Below are 22,030 nucleotides of genomic sequence, written 5' to 3' on the forward strand. Positions count from 1 at the left end.
GCGATTCATCGCTGAACACAATGCGACACCATTCTTTAGCAGTCCATGTTTCCTGGTCACGACATTACACAAAACGCAGCCGTATGTGTTGCGGTGTTAACTACAGTCTACGCATGGGACAGCAATTCCGCAGTCTGGCTTCTGGTAGTCTCCAACTGATGGTGTGGGATGAGAGAGAAAGCTGCAGTCAGTCCTTCACTTGTTCTCGGGTGAGAGGTGCGTATGTTTGGGGTTGGGCTGTTCTTCCTGCGCAATACGCCGGTCCTGTCTTGTGGTGGTCAGACGTCGTCGACCAGTACCTTGACGTCAAGTATACCTGCCTTACCGTTACCATGCAGTCCAACGCCATGCCACTGTGACTTCTGAATGCTTCAAAAATGTGGATGTTGCACGACTCGACCACACGGCGAAATGGAGACCTACAGTGATGCCCTTTTCAAACTCTGTCACGTGCTGATAACACTGTCCGACACGTATACACGGGTTCTCCGTGTCATTCTGCATGATCACACATCATCTGACGCAGTTCATGGCTCTTATATCCCCTTCTATGCATGGTAAAACTAACTTTCACAGAGAATTGCAATTCTGATTGTTTTCTAATCATACGATGACGTGTGCTTATACGAAGCTACATGGGCATCTGCCCGTGTCTTCTGGATGCTTCATATATTTTTCTGTCAGGCAGAACAGAACTTTTAGTGTAAAAGCATTTTCCCTATTAATCGCTCGCGGTATTCGTCGTAAGCGTGTAATCGATGCTGCTCCAGTGCTCTTGATGTTGTTTTCTTTGTCGAAGCGCGCGTAGGCAGGTGTTTGATGAATTTTCTCCCACATGATCCTGCGTAAGACTTATAGCGGCGAATAGATTACCAAGAGATGCGAAGATACCGAGACGATGACTTGATGGGAGATGGTTATGATTAGAAAGTATGAACGATCCACATTCACGGATCAGCCAGAACATTATGACCACCGTCCTACTATCGGTATAAAACCATCCAGGCGATAGCAGCGCACGGTGCATGTAGTATCAGTGAGCGTGCTGTCCGTGTGTAAAATGGGGAAGGCGCACATCTATCTGAGTTTGACCGAGGACAGATTGTAATGGCCCGGAGGTTCGGCACGAGCATTTCGGAAACTGTACGACTTGTCGGGTGTTCGAGGAATGCTGCACTGAGTGTCTTCAACACTCGGTGAAACCAAGGTGAAACAGCTTCCAGACGTCCTGGGTTTGGGTGGCCATCCCTCTTTACAGAGACGGACGTCGTAGGCTGGGCAGACTGGTAAAACAATACAGGTGGCGAGCTGTGGTGGAACTACCAGCAGACTTTAATGCTGGGCACAGTAACAAGTGTGTCTAAACACACAGTACACCGAACACTCCTAACGATGGACCTCCACAGCCGACGACCCATGCAAGTGCCATTGTTACACCACGACTTGATCAACTACGACTGGAACGAGCATGTGACCATAGGCATTGGACGTTGGTGCAGTGGCAGAGCGTTGTATGGTCTTATGAATCCCGATAAGTTCTTCATCATGCCGATGGGAGGGCGCGAGTCCGTCGTCTTGCATGGGAACAGCTCCGGACACATTTACTGCAGGACACAGACAAGCTGGCAGCCACTCCATTATGCTCTGCGGAATATTCATTTCGGCATCCGGGTTCCAGTGGAGCTCGTTCAAGGCACAACGGTTCAAATGGTTCTGAGCACTATGGGACTTAACATCTGTGGTCATCAGTCCCCTAGAACTGAGAACTACTTAAACCTAACCTAAGGACATCACACACATCCATGCCCGAGGCAGGATTCGAACCTGCGACCGTAGCAGTCGCGCGGTTCCGGACTGAGCGTCTGAACCGCCAAGGCACAATGACGCCAAGGAGTATCGTGCACTGGTTTCAGACACCCGGTCATAACGATCGTGGTTCCCGACGGCAGTTGCATTTTTCAGCGATATAAGGCGCCTTTTGACAAGGCCAGGAGTGTGGTGGAGTGGTTAGAGGAAGATGGGGGCGAGTCCCAGTTGATGTGCTGGTCCGCCCAACTCGGCAGATCTGAATCCGATGGAACACGTCTGGGATGTGATTGAACGTGGCGTCACAGCTCATCGACCTCCTCCCCGGAGTTTACGGGAACTAGGTGACTTGTTTGTGCAGATGTGGTGCCAACACCCTCCAGCGACGTAGCAATGCCTCATTGCTTCCATGTGACGACGCATCGCTTCTCTTTTCCGTGCCAAAGATGGACACTGCCTATGAGGTAGGTGGTTATAATGTTCTGGCTGGGCAGTGTATAGCGGCGAATAGACTATCAATGTATAAGGAAGCACTATGCTAATTGCAAGACTTACGAAGATACTGAGACGGTGACGTGATGGGAGATGGTTAGAATTAGAGACGTGAACGATCCACATAGAAACGTGTTGATGAAGAGCCTGAAGTAGGGGAAAGGAAAGAAGAGGCCTTTATCCTGACGTTGGCTGCCCAAAGGCTAATTATATGGTCATGAGTATGCGACTGAACAATCACAAAAGATTATGACGAACACTACGAAATCTGGGAGATGGGCCTAGGAGCCACAGCAAAGCCCAAGCAGTAAGCAGCAGCTGTGTATCCGGCCGCCGGCCATATCCGGCTGCAGGGGGTCGACGGCTGGGGCAGCGACCAGGGACAGCGCAAAAAACACCGCGAACTCTGAGACCGCTGGCGAGCCGGCGCTCTGCATCTGGTCCGCAGATCACTCTGAACAGATGCTGAACGTGCAAACTCCTATGCAGTCCTCCGCAGCTAGACTCCGATTTAAATCATCACTGGTCGATAGGTCATCTAAAACAGAAGGAGCGCCTTATCCTTAAAAGGAAAAGCTAGTGTCAGTTCGCTCCGACAGAATATTTTTATGAGTAGAGTCATTTATCGTTCGCAGAAACGAAAACGTACTACGAAGAATTTCATAGTCGGCGTCCGAATGGTATTCGACGGGCATGACTTGCCACTCTTCTTGTACTACCCGTATATGTCAAAATGGTTCAAATGTCTCTAAGCACTAGGGGACTTAACATCTGAGGTCATCAGACTTAGAATTACTTAAACCTAACTAACCTAAGGACATAACACACATCCATGCCCGAGGCAGGATTCGAACCCGCAACCGTAGCAGCAGCGCGGTTCCGGACTGAAGCGCCTACAACCGCTCGGCCACTGCGGCCGGTCCGTATATGTCGTCCAGTGATTTTGAAATACAGTAGAATAGATTTTCCAACGTTTTCCTGTTTCTTATTTTTTGCCTGCCTTTGTGACAGATAGTCACTATCATAAAGGCTTTCGACACTGTACCACGTCGTCGACTACTAAGACACAATCACACGTAGGAACTTCGCAAATATGTGACTCGCTCGATAAATATCTAAGAGAACCCAGTGCGCTGTACTGACCGTCCCGGATAGTCGAGCGCCTTAAAACACCGCTTTGGGGATTCGGGGAGACTAGCCTGCTACAGGTCGTATCCGCCTCGGGGATTAATGAGGAGGGCTGTTGAGCCGGTCGGCCTGGAACAAAAATGGAAAAAATTCAGAAACATCGTCCAGTACGCCTTAGATAAGTTCGTACCGACTAAGGTCCAAAGCGAGGGGAAAGATCCACCGTGGTATAACAATCATGTACGAAAGGTACTACGGAAACAAAGAAAGCTTCATCATAGGTTTAAGAGTAGTCGAATCATAGCTGATAAGGAAAAGCTGAACGAAGCGAAAAAGAGCGTAAAGTGAGCAATGAGAGAAGCATCCAACGAATTCGAACATAAAACATTGGCAAACAATCTAAACAAGAACCCTAAAAAGTTTTGGTCATATGTAAAATCAGTAAGCGGATCTAAATCCCCTATTCAGTCACTCGTTGACCACGATGGCACCGAAACAGAGGACGACCGAAGAAAGGCAGAAATACTGAATTCAGTGTTCCGAAACTGTTTCACTGCGGAAAATCGTAACACGGTCCCTGACTTCAGCCGTCGCACGGACGCCAAAATGGAAAATATTGAAATAAACGATATCGGAATTGAAAAACAACTGCTATCACTTAGTAGCGGAAAAGCATCCGGACCAGACGAGATACCCTTAAGATTCTACAGTGATTATGCTAAAGAACTTGCGCCCTTTCTATCAGCAATTTATCGTAGATCGCTGGAAGAACGTAAAGTACCTAGCGACTGGAAGAAAGCGCAGGTCGTTCCCATTTTCAAGAAGGGTCATAAATCAGATGCGAATAATTATAGGCCTATTTCGCTTACGTCAATCTGTTGTAGAATAATGGAACATGTTTTGTGTTCTCGTATTATGACGTTCTTAGATAATACAAATCTCCTTCATCATAACCAACATGGATTCCGCAAACAGAGATCATGTGAAACTCAGCTCACCCTATTTGCCCAAGAAATTCACAGTGCCGTAGACACTGGCGAGCAGATTGATGCCGTTTTCCTGGACTTCAGGAAGGCATTTGATACGGTTCCGCACTTACGTTTAGTGAAAAAAATACGAGCTTACGGAATATCGGACCAGGTTTGTGATTGGATTCAGGATTTCCTAGAAGAAAGAACACAACATGTCATTCTTAACGGTTCAAAATCTGCAGATGTAGAGGTAATTTCGGGAGTACCGCAGGGAAGCGTGATAGGACCTTTATTGTTTACAATATACATAAATGACTTAGTTGACAACATCGGTAGCTCCGTGAGGCTATTTGCAGATGACACGGTTGTCTACAAGAAAGTAGCAACATCAGAAGACTCGTACGTACTCCAGGAGGACCTGCAGAGGATTAATGCATGGTGCGACAGCTGGCAGCTTTCCCTAAACGTAGATAAATGTAATATAATGCGCATACATAGGGGCAGAAATCCATTCCAGTACGATTATGCCATAGGTGGTAAATCATTGGAAGCGGTAACGACCGTAAAATACTTAGGAGTTACTATCCGGAGCGATCTGAAGTGGAATGATCACATAAAACAAATAGTGGGAAAAGCAGGCGCCAGGTTGAGATTCATAGGAAGAATTCTAAGAAAATGTGACTCATCGACGAAAGAAGTAGCTTACAAAACGCTTGTTCGTCCGATTCTTGAGTATTGCTCATCAGTATGGGACCCTTACCAGGTTGGATTAATAGAAGAGATAGACATGATCCAGCGAAAAGCAGCGCGATTCGTCATGGGGACATTTAGTCAGCGCGAGAGCGTTACGGAGATGCTGAACAAGCTCCAGTGGCGGACACTTCAAGAAAGGCGTTACGCAATACGGAGAGGTTTATTATCGAAATTACGAGAGAGCACATTCCGGGAAGAGATGGGCAACATATTACGACCGCCCACATATATCTCGCGTAATGATCACAACGAAAAGATCCGAGAAATTAGAGCAAATACGGAGACTTACAAGCAGTCGTTCTTCCCACGCACAATTCGTGAATGGAACAGGGAAGGGGGGATCAGATAGTGGTACAATAAGTACCCTCCGCCACACATCGTAAGGTGGCTCGCGGAGTATAGATGTAGATGTAGATATGGTTTTAGGAGGTTTCCCACACCCATCTAAATAAACATGTGGCTGGTACCCATATCCCGTCTCAGATACACGCTACGCAAGCATTTAGAAAACGTTCCCACACTTGAACACAAATTTACTCTAGACGAAGACAACGGGGTACGGAGCTTTCCGTCCCAGGGGGGGGGGGATTCTCGGCGTCACGGAGAGCATACGGCCACCAACTACCGCCCTATGGAAGATACAGAAGAAGAAGAAGAACAACCACACAGTGCGCTATACTGGACAGTCTATGTTCTACAGAAATTAACGTAACATAGAGTGTGTTCCAAAGAAACGTAATATGACGTCTAATACTCTCTATCACGTAATCGATTTATCAGACAGCGTCAGCTGCACTATCAGATTCTTCACCGCTATTTAGAGGAAAGTATCGTCGTTGATGATCGAAGAAAATGAAGAAAGACTGGGACAGAATTTCCACCTGGTGTAATCAGTATGCTGATAAATATGAGATAACATAACAGCAAAAACAAAGTGCCTGATAATATCAGATTACAACGCTAGCGATAAACATCACTAGCACATTACTTGAGAGAACTATTCTGGGGCAATACTATGAAGTTATATGAAATGGGGCAATCACGTATTAGAGAAAGCGGGTTCCCTGTAAAGGAAATCGCATACAAGGTGTTAATGTGAACAATTCTATAGTTCTGATTTTCCATCTTAGTGGATGGCGTGAACGCAACCGTGTCGTGATTTGCAATTATGAATAAATTAGCTTCTGGCTGCAAGGATGGTTTTTTAATTTCTTTATTGCAAGTCGATCATGGGACTGGCAGCCCCATCATCAGTCGCCCCCTTATTACGTGCATCTAATCGATGTTGGGTTTTATTTTCTTCGGGAACACAACTAGCTCCCGACTGCTGAGGCGTCATTTTGTGTGGTGTTGTGCACGCGGGTCTTGCACGTTTGTTGGGGGGGGGGGGGGGGGGGAGGGGGTGATGATCCATCAGTAACGCGAGAAGTTGACTGGCCGAAACATCCTGCCTTCTGGACGACGCCACCCGCCTGAGTACTCGATAAATATTCAGAATCACTTGGAATACTAGCGATTTCCTCTTCAATTTGTGTTTTGAGCTGAGCTAAGTTAGGGTTCTTGGTCTAGTCCGGTACACGACCCTCGTCATATGTCCCTTTGCAGGAAAGTCACAGAAGGAAATGTGTGGAATCTGGAGCAGCCGAAGGATGTTGGCGTCCCTGGAAATTACGCGATCCTCAAATAAACTGTTTCTGCCGTCATAGACTGTCTGGCAGTGTTCGCGGTGGCTCCATCCTGTTGAAACCAAGCATGATGAATGTCAAGATTTGGAAATGTGGAGATTTGGAACCAGAAACGTCTCTATCATGTTGACATTAATGTTCAGACGTCATAGTGGAAGCAATGCCGAAGCTCTCGCCGTGAAGCTGTAGAGCTGCACGTGGGGCGACTGCACGGTCACGAAATGTCCGTTACTGCTCTCGTCTTTCCTTCATTTCTGCTGTCGCTGAAGGGCTGCCGACATAAACTTCAAATTTTCCCGTTTTTCTGTGCAACCCTGTACTTTTTCTCTCTTCCGTCCTTAGTTGGTTCTGACAAAAATTAACTCGTTAATAACAAGATGTTTGTTGATGAAAGGATCAGCTGCTTTCTATTTTGTTAAAAGTATAGCGAACCCAACATTCCTCTTAGCCTTACTGTGATAGGCCATCGATTTAATGTTCCTGGAACAAGGGTAGCTTTCATATACTGGAATAAACTTTTCCAGCAATTTGCGATTGGTCCGATCCACATCGCTCGTCATAGTGCCGGTACGAAACATTCCTCATATTTGTTGTGTTGTTTGCTTGTATAAGTTTGCACGTTTCGGTACACATGCAGCGTGGATGTTGGTATGCTTGTAGCGTTAGAAATCAGTCAGTATCAGACAGCTTGAACAGGCCGAATGCTGGCGCAAAATACTCTACACACCGTCTAGTATGTATGGAGAAAGCGCTAGTTCACGCATGCTTGTGAAGCTCACTTAAGCTTGTAGCAATATTTAGAAATCGAGAATATACGAAAACACCAGTTTGTTAACTATAAAGCTTGAGATAAATAAGCCGGCCGAGGTGGCCGAGCGGTTCTAGGCTCTACAGTCTGGAACCGCGCGACCGTTGCAGTCGCAGGTTCGAATCGTGCCTCGGGCATGGATGTGTGTGCTGTCCTTAGGTTAGTTAGGTTTAATTAGTTCTAAGTTCTAGGGGACTGATGACCCCAGGAGTTAAGTCCCATAGTGCTCAGAGCCCTTGAGGTAAATAGCCTGTATTCTGGGGCACCTACAGAAGTCTGTTTATCCATCAAGTTTCGATTGGAATAATGGTCAGAGTATTTTCGGGCATGAATAGGAACAGCTGAATGCATGTGAACGTCACGAAGAACGAAGAAATTTGATCGTGTGTCACTTTTAATAGTCTTACTTGAATATGAAAAGGTAGTCAGTCACCGAACGCAAGTGCGGGTGCTATGTGTGATTTTCACGTACCGTGCTGGAAATCGTCCTGAATGTTGCTTACGTGATAGTGAACGTATAGTAGATGTGTGTTTACGGCTCTGAAATCCGCGATGAAATGGATAAAAGGCGTTCTGCATATGTTTTGTGTTACGAAACCTGCCAATATTTACAACCGTGTCGCGTCGTCACGCCTAGTCAGACCTGTTTGTTGTTGTTGTGGTTTTCATTCCGAAGACTGGTCAGAAGCTCCCCACGCTAGTCTATCCTGTGCCAGCCTCTTCATCTCTACATAAATATCCAATCTGCAACTCTTCGAAACTGCTTCCTGTAGTCAAGCCTTGGTCTTCCTTTACGGTGTTCACACCAACACTTCCATCCATTGCTACAATCATTTATCAACTGAGCACTTCTGTAAGTAAATAAAAAAAGGTAAAATCGCACGACGTGGTTGGGTGGGAGACACCGAAAGGTAGGTTCATGCGCCTATTTGGAACGGTTTTTTACTGTTCTTCGCGCACAATAGCACCTTTCCTTCGCGAAGTGTGAGACTTATGTATTTAAATAGACTGCTTCTCTCGAAAAGCACGAAAGGGGCCGCCGAGTTTAACGTCCCCATCCGACGGACGGATTACAATCAACGGTGTCACATGCCCTCTCTTCATAAGACACTGCAGCACTGCAGAAAGGTTTGGAATTTTCATCCAAGACACCGGCGGAAACACTGATGGCCAGGGACGTTAAGCCGCCAACCGCCCTCCCCAACGCCGTAAAGGCAACGTGAAGACGAACAGCAGCAATTTTTTTTTCTTTGAAACCGATTGGCGGCAAAATAAATAAAGCGATTGTGACTGTCATTTTGAATAATTGACGAACAGCAACACTTAGCATATCTGAGAGTTACCCATCCATGTACTGGTCGCACCTAACTTTGCCTAAGTTCTGTGATCTGACGAGAACCGGTGTATTCAATGAGGCAAGGCCGAAATCCGATTCCGTACCTATTCACTGGTCATATGTAACCGTCATCATTCTTCTGAAACTCCACGTTTCAAAAGTTTCCGTTCTCTTATTGTCTATACTATTTATCGTTCAGATTCTACTTCCTTTCGAGGTTCTGCTCCAGACAAATACCTCCAGAAAATACTTCTTATCACTTAACGATGGACAGAATTATGACGTAATATAGGCAAACAATTCTAAATGGTTCAAATGGCTCTGAGCACTATGGGACTTAACATCTGAGGTCATCAGTCCCCTAGAACTTAGAACTACTTAAACCTAACTAACCTAAGGACATCACACACATCCTTGCCCGAGGCAGGATTCGAACCTGCGACAAGTTCTAAATACTATATTTCTGTTACTTAAGGAAGTCAACAAGCATATATTGATAAAAAGTACATTAATTCATGTTTATATATGTTGCAGCATTACATATTTGTTGTATTAGGCATTTAAGGATATACTTGAATTAAATGTTGGCTTGTGAGTAATTACATTTATACTTTGCTCACGAATGAAAATATTGAAGAATTTGAAAGTTTTCACCGTCATACTTTATATTATTTACGAAAGTTCCGGAAACAACTCTTTTTCTTTTCAATGCACACATTTACATTACGCTTAATTGGTGGACTTCCTTTGCGATTTGGCAACCTGCATCTACCTTTCTTCCCAGACATGATTGGCCAGTGTCCAGCGTCGTCCTTTCGAACAACCTTGTGGGGAATTGGCTTCGATCTATGACCTATTTTCTTCTTCTTTGCATATTTATTATCTACAATTGAAGAAGGTCTTCGTTTCTTCGTCCCACTTACGTCCATGTTCATTTTGCACAAGGCATCAGCCATCTAACCTTTGAACCGAGAAAATAGCCTCTGCTTATTTTTGGGTACACCAAGAGTGTCACAGTCCCCTCTGTACAATAGCCACGCATTCACTATCACCTTATCAAGGAAGTGAAAATGATAGCACTCCTTCCATATGGTGTTGATTCTACACAGTGCGATTAGTGAATCTAGAAGAGCCACTCCTCCGATAATTGATGGACAGTTAACTTCAAGTCTTTCTTTATTCTTCTTACGCCATCGGTTCAGCGTACTTATTGGTATTACTTGAGTAGCCACTCAAGCAACTGGCATAACTCTCTCCACCAGTCTCACGAGCGACTACACTCCTCTTCTTTCTATAAAATGCTGCAGGATTTTACAAAATGAACTTTAACCGTCAGCTGTTTATTTGTCCCATTAGTGATCTACCGCTTTTGGTTACTAACCATCATCCAGGATGTAGGATGATAGTTAATAACCGAAACCGGTAGATCAGTAATGGGACAAATAAACAGCTGATGGTTAAAGTGCATTTTGTGAAATAATTTACGGCTGTTGAACCTCGCCTTAAGGAAACGCTACAGGATTCATCATATAAAAAAAAGTTTGCTTGCGAATGCCTAAGTTGACAAATTTGTTACTTCTGAAAAATATGCTCCTCAAGGTCTAGGAGTGAAGTTTTTTTTACACAGATAAACCTCAAAATTCCGTCTATTACGTAATATTTACTTAAAGGTGATAACTTACTTTTTTCTAGATCGACAATTATAAATATCAACAGCTGAACATTCCTCCACGCCACACAGAACTACCGAGATGCAATTGTTCAAGTAATTGAAGAAATCCTAAGAGTGCGGCGCCACTTCCTACATTTGTAGCCTGGAGCGTTACGAATGTTTACTCACAGCGACTGCAAGGAAACGCTTCTCGCTATGCAGATACAGCAATGTACTGTAAGCGTTACAAATTTGTCGAGCTCGTCCGTAAAGGTATAAGCTTGTATTAAATGTTTTTGTCTGCAGTGAGTAACTGGGCCACGGGACAGTAAACTATAACCTTCATTCGGCAGACAGTCGACTTATCGGCTACAAGTCCTGGACTGGCAAAGAAGAGCGATGCACAGTAGATAGCGCAGGGCTTGCAGAACGAGAGTAGCTGTGCTTCGAGTCGCTTTCGTGACGGTCGTAGGCGAACCGTTGCTTAAGACGAAATTGCAATGTATGCGGCTGTGGCCCGGATTTCTCTGTCAGACGGATTTGCGGGGGTTTTAAAGAGAGAAAGCGCGCAGCGCCGTGTGGTTACACGACCGGCGCCCGCCGGCTTTACTGCGCAAAATCCTGTGTTTCAGCTTCAGAATGCCTGACTCCCGCGCGAAGTGTCTGTCATCCCAGTGCCGGCAGCCACCGCAACGTTATTACAGACCATACGCCGTACGGCTTGTCTCAGATGTGACTGAACTTTAATAATTCACCTCTAGCACGGAAGAGGCAAAAAGAGTGTCGCTCTGGAGTACGCAGTAATGTTTAGTTTCATGTTTTCCAACTTGCCTTTTGATAGCTGGAGAAAAGTAACTCCATGGAACGTTGGTTTGCGCGGAAATTGATACACAACTTTTCGATTCGTTTCAGCATTATTTGTACGTAGTTGGCTTTCCGTACACATCAAAAAGTCATCATGCATACGCCGTAACACGTAATGGGAGGCAATATTACACACGCACTGCATTTTGGCACATTGCACGGGGGATGCCGAGAGCGGAGGAACCGAGTTGCAGTGAACATATGGTACTAGATGGTTTCAGAAAGTAACGTGAACTTTTATTTTTTTCTGAAAAATGTTATTTATTCGTATAGATGAATGTTACACTCCACTGGGTTTATACAGATGTATCAGCGCTCGCTCCTATCCTTGAAACTTTTCTGAAACTCGATCTTCAGGATAGCTTTTATCTTTCACAGTGATGCGTTGTTAATCTCTTCTACGCTTGTAAAACGATAGCCCTTTGAGGTTTTCTTTTGGGAACAGATCAAATTATATGGGTCCATGTCTGGCGAATATGGAGCCTGAGGCATCTTACAGTATTATTTTTGGCCAAAAATTCACGAACAAGCAATGGTATGTAAGCAGGTGCGTTGTTGTTGTGTTAAAGCCATGAATTGTTTACTTATGAAGAAACAGTCACGATAGGAAAATATGATTTATTTAAAATGACCCGTTTCGGCACATGCTATAGGCCATCTCGAGCCTGTGTGCACCATTTGCTGGTGCTGGTGACGTGCTGAGCAGTTGCTTATTGTCAAGACGGTAACTGCTCACAATACGCAGCGGCTCAGCACGTCGCCGGCTTCAGCAAATAGTGCAATCAGTCTGAAGGTAACCTACTCTATGAACCGAAATCAAATGGTTCAAATGGCTGTGAGCACTATGCGACTTAACATTTGAGGTCATTAGTCCCCTAGACTTAGAACTACTTAAACCTAACTAACCTAAGGATATCACACACATCCATGTCCGAGGCAGGATTCGAACCTGCGACTGTAGCAGCAGCGCGGTTTCGGACTGAAGCGCCTCGAATCGCTCGGCCACAGCGGCCGCCGAACTGAAATCGGACATTATAAATAATGACATTTTTCTATTGTGGCTGTTTCTTCACAAGTAATTATCACAAGTTAGATCGCTGACACTCCCAACCATCTTTTGGTACTCAAGTCTGGGGATTTTTATCGGACTGCTTCACGCAGACGATGTTGAACTTGTAAACAGCACTCGCGTTGAGCGTCACACCTGATTAAAACTAATATTAATAACTAATGAAAACCACCACAGATGTATGGTGACACGTTTATTGTGGTACGGCCGGTTTAGTTCTTAGAACTTCATCATTAACATTAAACAGTACACCTTATTGATCGCTCGAGCTCGTGGCAAGAACTAATGGTGCACTCTGCTGTTAAAATTAAACAGCACAGTGAATAAAACCTTCACATTTGTCCACAACTGAACTTTTTCGATGTTAGTGGCCTTGAACAGTTCCTCTGGTACCAATGAATCTCAGTTTCGACGTCGTATTCGCAGGCCCACGTTTCTTCGTATGACACGTTACAGTAATTACACACCGTTGTTGACTTCATCTAGCGACTCCTGAGCAATTTGAATTCGCCGCTGTTTTTGTTCAAAATTCAGTAGTGTTGGAATAAATTTTGCTGTCACACGTTTCATACCCAAAACACCCGGAAACATTCAAGGCATGAGCCAACTGATATGCCAGCATCAACGGCGACTTCTTTTATTGCGATTTGGCGATCGTTGATAAACATTTCTTTAGAGGGCGTAGAAAAATTTCCGCTACCAGTCACAATTATTCGTCAGACGACCGGTTTCGGGCTTGTGCCCATCCGCAGGTGTTTATACATTCATGTACCTGTTTATATTGCTGGAGGTAAATAAAGATGAAGCATCCTTATTATAATTATGCAGTGGTGTCAGTTTTTCCACTCAGTTGCGTATTTATCATTTTCACGTCCATGTTTCAGTTTTTTAAAATTTAGCTGCATATTTCACTACTATGTCGTGCACTCGTGATATACACTGTGTTCACATACAAACATATAGGCTATGCTCAAAGAACTTAGATGTACGAGGTGCAAAGATGTTACTCATGCAGAAACATGTAGGTTATGGTCAAAGAACTTAGCTAACACAGTAATGAAATATGCAGCTAAATTTAAAAGAAACTGAAGCATGGACGTGAAATTGATAACAAATGTGCAACTGAGTGGAAAACTGTCATCACAGCATAATTATAATCAGGATGCTTCATCTTTATTGATCTCCAGCTATATAAACATGTAAGAATGTATAAACATCTGAGGGTGTGCATAAGCCCGAAACTGGTCGTGTGACGAATAAATAATCTTCTGCTGTGACTGGTAGTGGAAATTTTTCTACAACCCATAGAGGAACAGTCACGGAGTTCAACAGCATCCACTATGGATAAAATTAACTTAACATTTATTTACTTTTTTCCATGATTTTTTTGACTGACGATGTGTAGGGGAGTCCAGGGTGCTTGTCGTATTCATCGTCTTCACCGCCTTCCTTGAAACGCCTATACAACTCGTAAACCCTCAGTTTTACATATAGCTGACACAAGAAGCAATGTTTAGCATTTCTAAAACTTCGCTGTATTGTATTTCGCGATCCATTTGTGTACAAAATAAATAATCGCCTATGCTACCAAAGTACATGTAAGCTTTTCAACAGCTGACAATAGACTAAAAATTTGATTTGGCTGACAATGTACACATACTTTCCAGACATGTGTACAAACAAAACAAGGAAAAAATCGTGCGAACCGGACTAATACAATATGCTATATTACAAATTTCCTGTTACTTTTTGAACGCATCATCGAGTGAGGTGGCGCTTTGAATAGCACACTGGACTCACATTCGCGAGGTCGACGGTTCAAACCCATGTCCGCCCGTCCTGATTTAGATTTTCCGTGATTTCCGTAAATCGCTTCAGGCAAATACTGGGACGCTTCCTTTGAAAGCCGATTTCCTTTCCCATCCTTCCCTCATCCGATGGGACCAATGACCTCGCTGTTTGGTCCCCTCCCCAAAATCAACGAACCAACCATCGAACACATCTCGTACGCGAGAAACCCCTGTAATTAGGTCGACCCGCACGGCAGAACACTAAACAAGTCGAGGTCAGGCCGGCAGCTTGTCAGCTTTGAAACACGACTATGACGGGGAAACGTAACGCACGGTGTTATTTTCTTGCAGGGTATATGTCCCGGTAACAGGCTACGTCTGTTGGCCGGTGTGTACGACACGGGAGGCGAGACCGTGGTGGCAGACCTCAACACCCTGCAGCGGCAGGGCAAGCGTCGCAGCTGGCATGTGCAGCCCAACAAGGTGAGTGAGTCCACGGTCTTCCATTTTATTTATTACTCTTACCTCTCACCGCTAAGTACAGTTCACCTCTCACCGCTAAGCAGTGTTCACAGGGAAATGCAGGCGAAACTGCACTGCGCAGGCTGCCTTGGCTCTCGTATTTACAACATTTACATAATTTTTTTCCGAAGGATTAACAAAGGATAATCAAATGCCATTAAAACCCTTTTTATTTAGAAAATTGCTTAATTTCTTTAGTAATTGTCTTGATAACAAACGTGTACTCATTAGTTCAATGCCATACGCCGATATCGTGAACTTGCTGAAATACGTGAGGATAAAGACCGTTATCTATTTACAGAGCACCTGTTGATGCCAATATGCCGAAATGGGCTCATCGTGAATGATATAAAATAAAAACAATTTACTGGGCAGTGTAGCTGGCTATTATTCATAATAATCATGCCATTAAAAGATATATTTTGCGCCGCGGGCCCCAAAGAACAAAAAAAACATTAATTATACGGCAGATCACTCTCTTATTCGCGCGTTTTCACTTTTAGAAATAATATCATGTCGGACCTCCTTTTTTTCCGGCATAGTGCAACAAATGGACGTGGCATGGACTCAACAGGTGATCGGAAGTCCCCTGCAGAAATATTGAGCCGTGCTACCTCTATAGCATCCATAATTGCAAAATGTTGCCGGTGCAGGATATTGTGCACGAACCGAGCTTTCGATTATGTCCCATGAATGTTCAATGGGATTCATGTCGGGCTATCTGGGTGGTCAAACTATTCGTTTGAATTGTCCAGAACGTTCTTCAAACCAATCACGAACTATTGTGGCCCGTTGACATGGCACAATGTCATCCATAAAAATTCCAATTTTGTTTGGGAACATGAAGTTCATGAATGGCTGCAAATGGTCAATGATCGGTTCAGCTGGACCAGAGGACCCAGTCCATTCCACGTAAACACAGTCCACACCATTATGGGGCGACCGCCGGCTTGCAAGGTGCCTTGTTGACAACTTGAGTCCATGGCTTCGTGGGATCTACGCCACACTCGAATCCTACCACCAGCTTTTACCAACTGAATTTGGGACTCATCTTACCAGGCCACGGTTTTCCAGTCGTCTGGAATCCAACCGGTATGGTCACGAGCACAGGGAAGGCACTGTAGGCGATTTCACGCTGTTAGCAAAGGCACTCGCGTCGGGCTTCGGCTATCATAGCTCATTAACACTAAATTTCGCCGCATTGTCATAACGGATATGTTCGTCGTACGTCCCACATTGATTTTTGCGATTACTTCAACCAGTGCCGCTTGTCTGTTAGCACTGACTCTCCGCAAATGCCGCTGCTCTCGGTCGTTAATTGAAAGTCACCACCTATCGAAACTTCATGAAACTATAGACGCTGAACGGGGAATATTCCAGAATGTCACACAACAAATTTCGAATTTTTTCAATCGAAATTGGCCGAGAAAAAATATATGTCGCATTAATTATTGAACGCCCCAAAATCATCCACCGTGCATCCTCCTCACACCCGCTGGCAATTCGATTAAAGGTCGCAAGGCTTCTCCGCTTTCATGTTGGGAAGAGGGCTGTTGTAACTCGCGCTATACGCCCCTTTGACCAAGCTGAGGGCGGTAGTAGCAGCAGAAATTACATATGGGATTTGGGTCAGCGAGGAAGTGGGACTGAAGAGAGAGAGAGAGAGAGAGAGAGGGGGGGGGGCTCCTCCCAGGAGACCCGGAACAGGACACAGAGGGGCGGTTGATTGGATTGGATTTACGACGCCGGCCGCCTGTTGCCGAGCGAACAGCAGCGTCCAGCGAGCGGACCAATCAAGCAGGGGACAATGCTCAGCGGGACCCGCCCCGCGTTTCAGGGTCGAGTCATCTTCTGCCCCACGGGGTTCTCCCCACTAAGGCTCTCCACTTAATGAGGCGGAAAAGGGGGGATCTGGAGTTTGATTGACTTCTCTTTCCTTGTGCTTATCCTGTCGTATGGTGTCTGACGTTTCCACTTTGGCAAATTTATGTTTTCTAATCTTGTGGACGGCTGCCCTTCCAGTCACCACAGCCGTTAGATAACGTAAGGCAAGGTATTCGTCAGAGCCATGTGTCTGTGAATCGTGTAAACTTTGCGATGATGTCCGCCGTTGGCGCGCGCAGGTAGAGAGCCCAGGTACAGAGAAGAAACAAAAGGTTATTGAACACAATTTCCATAAAAATGTTCTCCACAATGAAACAAAAGAAAGGATGGTTTTTCGGTAAGTGAAACAACGTTAATGTTACTCCTTCAGTAAGTGAAACAAAGTATATGATGCCAGAATGAGATTTTCAGTCTGCAGCGGAGTGTGCGCTGATATGAAACTTCCTGGCAGATTAAAACTGTGTGCCCGACCGAGACTCGAACTCGGGACCTTTGCCTTTCGCGGGCAAGTGCTCTACCATCTGAGCTACCGAAGCACGACTCACGCCCGGTACTCACAGCTGTACTTCTGCCAGTATCTCGTCTCCTACCTTCCAAACTTTACAGAAGCTCTTCTGCGAACCATGCAGAACTAGCACTCCTGAAAGAAAGGATATAGCGGAGACATGGCTTAGCCACAGCCTGGGGGATGTTTCCAGAATGAGATTTTCACTCTGCAGCGGAGTGTGCGCTGATATGAAACTTCCTGGCAGATTAAAACTGTGTGCCCGACCGAGACTCGAACTCGGGACCTTTGCCTTTCGCGGGCAAGTGCTCTACCATCTGAGCTACCGAAGCACGGCTCACGCCCGGTACTCACAGCTTTACTTCTGCCAGTATCTCGTCTCCTACCTTCCAAACTTTACAGAAGCTCTGGTTCGCAGAAGAGCTTCTGTAAAGTTTGGAAGGTAGGAGACGAGATACTGGCAGAAGTAAAGCTGTGAGTACCGGGCGTGAGTCGTGCTTCGGTAGCTCAGATGGTAGAGCACTTGCCCGCGAAAGGCAAAGGTCCCGAGTTCGAGTCTCGGTCGGGCACACAGTTTTAATCTGCCAGGAAGTTTCAAAGTATATGATGGTTCATAAATAACGGAGCCGCTTAGACTTCGGGAATCACAAAGTAAATCAACAAGTTCCGTGATGTTTAAAAGATATCGACAAACTTCAGTGAACACAACATCAAAATCCTAAAAGCTTTACGTTAAAAACAGTTAATTAAGTTTCTGTAGTGTCATGCTCGTAACTTGAGGTTAAAACGGAAAAATAAGCTTCTCACATCAGGCGTAAAATAAAAATCAAAATCCAAGCTTCAGTTAAGAAGAACAAACACTTAAAAACACTTATGGTGTATTTCGCTGAAGAAGTATTGAGAGACAACAGTAATGAAATATCTAAGTCTGACAAAGAAACGTCCGGTCTGATACTAGTTCGTCAGCTACAACAAGAACTGTACAATTATACCGAACCTCAACGAGCAAATTGTTGACGACTTGAGAGTCCCAGCTGAGGAGGCAGCCTTCTGTCCAGAACACGATGGCTCCCTCCTTGACGCGGCATAGTGAAGATCTCCAGGTTGCTGGTTGCGACGGAACTGCTCTCCAGAGCTTGTGAGTCGGCCTAAATCGCCGCCCCACGGTCCTATTTTTGGCACGTGGTAATGCAGATGCATGAAGAGGTGCGATTTACCAATGACGTTGAATGCCTCTGCTGGTCTAGCTGAAGAGTTCTGGGGTTGCGAAGATCCGTGTCGTCTGCGCTGTAGGGACCGAGCTCGCTGCAACCCGCATGGCGAATAAGCTATGCGGGGCGCCTTGTTCTGTGTGTTACTGTTTGATGATTATTAGTGTATAGTATTTTCTGAGATGGAGAACAGCCCAGCATATACCATAACGAGCGTGGAAAACCACCTAAAATCCAAATTCTGGCTGGCCGGCGCACCAGACCAACAATCATTAATCTGCCGCAGGGTGTGGTATGTGGCTCACCTCCCTATTACGGAAGCTGTCACACGGTGCCTTAAACTATAGGAGCAGGTCTTCCCTTAGATTTATTCACTTTTTTAAAACAAACCTACCACAAAGACATTATCTTCAGGCGGCTTAACCCTAGAGCACTAAAGAGGGGAAAATATTATATTACTGTTATTACTATTAAATCGTGGTAAATTTCACTGCCCCGAAGTTTATTCAAAGCAAGTCATAATTTTAGGTTATGCACTTCTTAATTACAATTATTAGATCCCCATACAACGTAAGTACAAAATGCTTTGTTTTATGCCCTATAAGGCCAATTTTACTGCTCAAAATGTTGTAGGAAAAGAAGTCATGCTATGATATGCACTAGTTACAAATCTCTATAATTATTATGACTCCAGGAGTATTTTATACACAAAAAAAGGAGTGTCTTCTATTTTCTCTCACTGTCACCCACGGATTCTTCATCCGAGTCCTCTTTTGCTGCTTCAACATCATTGTCACCTGCACATGCAACATTATCTTCTTGAAGAAAGTTTGCCTCTTGAAACTTCCTGGCAGATTAAAACTGTGTGCCGGACCGAGACTCGAACTCGGGACCTTTGCCTTTCGCGGGCAAGTGCTCTGCCATCGGAGGTACCCAAGCACGACTCACGCCCCGTTCTCACAGCTTTACTTGCGGCAGTACCTCGACACCTACTTTACAAACTTCAGAGAATCTCTACTGCGAGCCTCGCAGAACTAGCACTCCTGGAAGAAAGGATATTGCGGAGACATGGCTTAGCCACAGCCTGGGGGATGTATCCAGAATGAGATTTTCACTCTGCAGCGGAGTGTGCGCTGATATGAAACTTCCTGGCAGATTAAAACTGTGTGCCGGACCGAGACTCGAACTCGGGACCTTTGCCCTTCGCGGGCAAGTGCTCCACCATCGGAGGTACCCAAGCACGACTCACGCCCCGTCCAAATAGCTTTACTTCCGCCAGTACCTCGTGTCCTACTTTCCAAACTTCACAGAAGCTCTCCTGCGAACCTCGCAGAACTAGCACTCCTAGAAGAAAGGGTGCACTTACTGCTTCACGTGGAGTGCTTCCTTCGTTGGGCCAAATAGCTGTTTCAAATTGTTGTATGAAATTATAATGGATGGCGAGAACTCACATTTTCAAGCGCTTAGTAAGTATAAAAAGACGTTTTTATTAAAAATTAAATTAAGTATTCATTAATTAATGTTTGTAATTGTTAATAAATATGGAACGTAAATAAAAGTGGAACAAAGTTCCGACTAGCGCGAATTGAATCAGCAACTTGACGATTAGTAGTTTTTCACGCGATGCACTCAACTATTCTTTTATACCAGCCGTTTTATTCGAATGCGTAAATCATCAAAGGTTTTTTTTTTCTAGAATTGCGCCGTACTGATTTTTGATTTTGATGGACACCTCCCCCCTCCCACCTCTACGTCCCCCCCCCCCACATCCCCCGTAGATGTAGAGAGACTACCATGGTTAAATATGGAGCACGGAATGCCCAAAACAAAATATCTGTACCGGGCGTGGAACCCCTGTGCACGGCGATACGAGTCTAGACTGTTACCCCTGATCGGTCTGCTCCGCTAGTCCATTTACATGCGGCTCATAGAGAGAGCAGACCGCCTGCAGGTGTTCACGCTTCACCGCCCTGGCAGCTATGCTGGCTCGTTAGCACGACTAATGAGGCCTCCAGTCCTGCAGGTCCGATCGCCCCTGACTGCAGCAGCCGCTGCCTGTCCTGGCTGTTTGCCTAGCTTCCACCTACCGGCTGTTTTCTTTTCCACTTAGCCTTTCAGCTACTCAGCCCGAAGAATCTCCACGGCTCCAGAAAACGGGCACATCCATATCGTCCGTCTACGAGACGCTGCTGGCTGTATCCCACTAACAGGAAGTAAGATTGTAGTTCAACATCCCGTCGATATCGACGTCACTATAGTACTTGTTTATTGGGAGAAGAAAAGGAGAGCAAATCAGTCACAACTTCGTGTGAAGGGCCAACGTCACATAGATCTCATCTGATTTAGAGAGGTTTCACCAAACCTAATTTGAGATGGGAATTTGAGCGCCGCTTTTCTGAATTAGGAGTCTATTGTATCAGCCATTGTGCCAACACAGAAAAATTAAACTGTATACTGTCAGACGATGCGTACGCGTGACCGAACGTCCCATGTACTAAATAAAATTTTCTCGGTTGTCAAATGGTTCAAATGGCTCTGAGCACTATGGGACTTAACTTCTGGCGTCATCAGTCCCCTAGAACTTAGAACTACTTAAACCGAACTAACCTAAGGACATCACACACATCCATTCCCGAGGCAGGATACGAACCTGTGACCGTAGTGGTCGCGCGGTTCCAGACTGTAGCGCCTAGAACCGCTCGGCCATCCCGGCCGGCGTCTCGGTTCTCAAGCCGCATAAATTCCGATAAAATTCTCTAGCTTTCGGAGGCTATCTCCGCCATCGTCGGCAGGAGTAAACAACCGCTGATTGCCGGAGCTGACGCGGTTTTCCGGTAATGTAGGCACGATTGCAGCCTCTGGCACCAGTCAGAGAGGGCCGAAACGACGCGTACGCAGAAGGTGATTGGGCAGCTCGTAGCAGCTTACGCCCGCTGCGTGACCGTGTGACGTCAGGTGGCGCGAGGGGCCGGTGCCATATTTGAAACTGCCGCTCGCGCCTCCCTACAAGCGTCAAGCATCCGTCTTTTGTCCTTTTTGATATTCAGAGCCCGCTCCAACGCCCTACTAAGTATGTGTCCCAGGTCTCTGTTAAAATTGTTGCTTATATTCCAATCTCATCCGCTTCCTTTAAAACGAAGTCCAACATGTTGACGCATGAGCTAAGACTCTCGTGTTTTCAAACTGCATTTTGTGTTCGGTTTCCAGAAAATGCTCAGCTATGGCCGACTTGTCAAGATCCCTTTGCTGTGCTTATGTTCTGTACAACGCTCTACAATTGTGCGAACTGCCTGAGCTATATAGATGCTACCGCATTCGCGAGGGATACAGCACACGCTGCGCACACGAAGAAAAAAATTGTTCAAATGGCTTTAAGCACTATTGGACTTAACATCTGAGGTCATCAGTCCCCTAGACTTAGAACTACGTAAACCTAACTAACCTAAGGATATCACTTACATCCATGCCCAAGGCAGGTTTAGAACCTGCGGCCGTAGCAGCAGCGCCGTTATGGACTGAAGAGCCCAGAACCGCTCGGCCACAGCGGCCGGCGCA

The 22,030-nt window shown here is 45.5% G+C and overlaps 1 protein-coding gene across 2 annotated transcripts in view; it reads left to right on the forward strand.

The window, feature by feature from the left end:
• Positions 1-22,030, forward strand: part of LOC126475457 (breast cancer anti-estrogen resistance protein 1) — a 547,820-nt gene that overhangs the window by 451,606 nt on the left and 74,184 nt on the right. For both annotated transcript variants that reach the window (XM_050103334.1, XM_050103335.1), the window contains exon 3: positions 14,705-14,836. In XM_050103334.1, coding sequence (XP_049959291.1) covers positions 14,705-14,836 — 132 coding nt within the window. The remainder of the gene's footprint in view (positions 1-14,704; positions 14,837-22,030) is intronic.

This window comes from Schistocerca serialis, chromosome 4, assembly GCF_023864345.2.
Source record: "Schistocerca serialis cubense isolate TAMUIC-IGC-003099 chromosome 4, iqSchSeri2.2, whole genome shotgun sequence".
In the NCBI taxonomy this organism is placed as follows: domain Eukaryota; kingdom Metazoa; phylum Arthropoda; class Insecta; order Orthoptera; family Acrididae; genus Schistocerca; species Schistocerca serialis.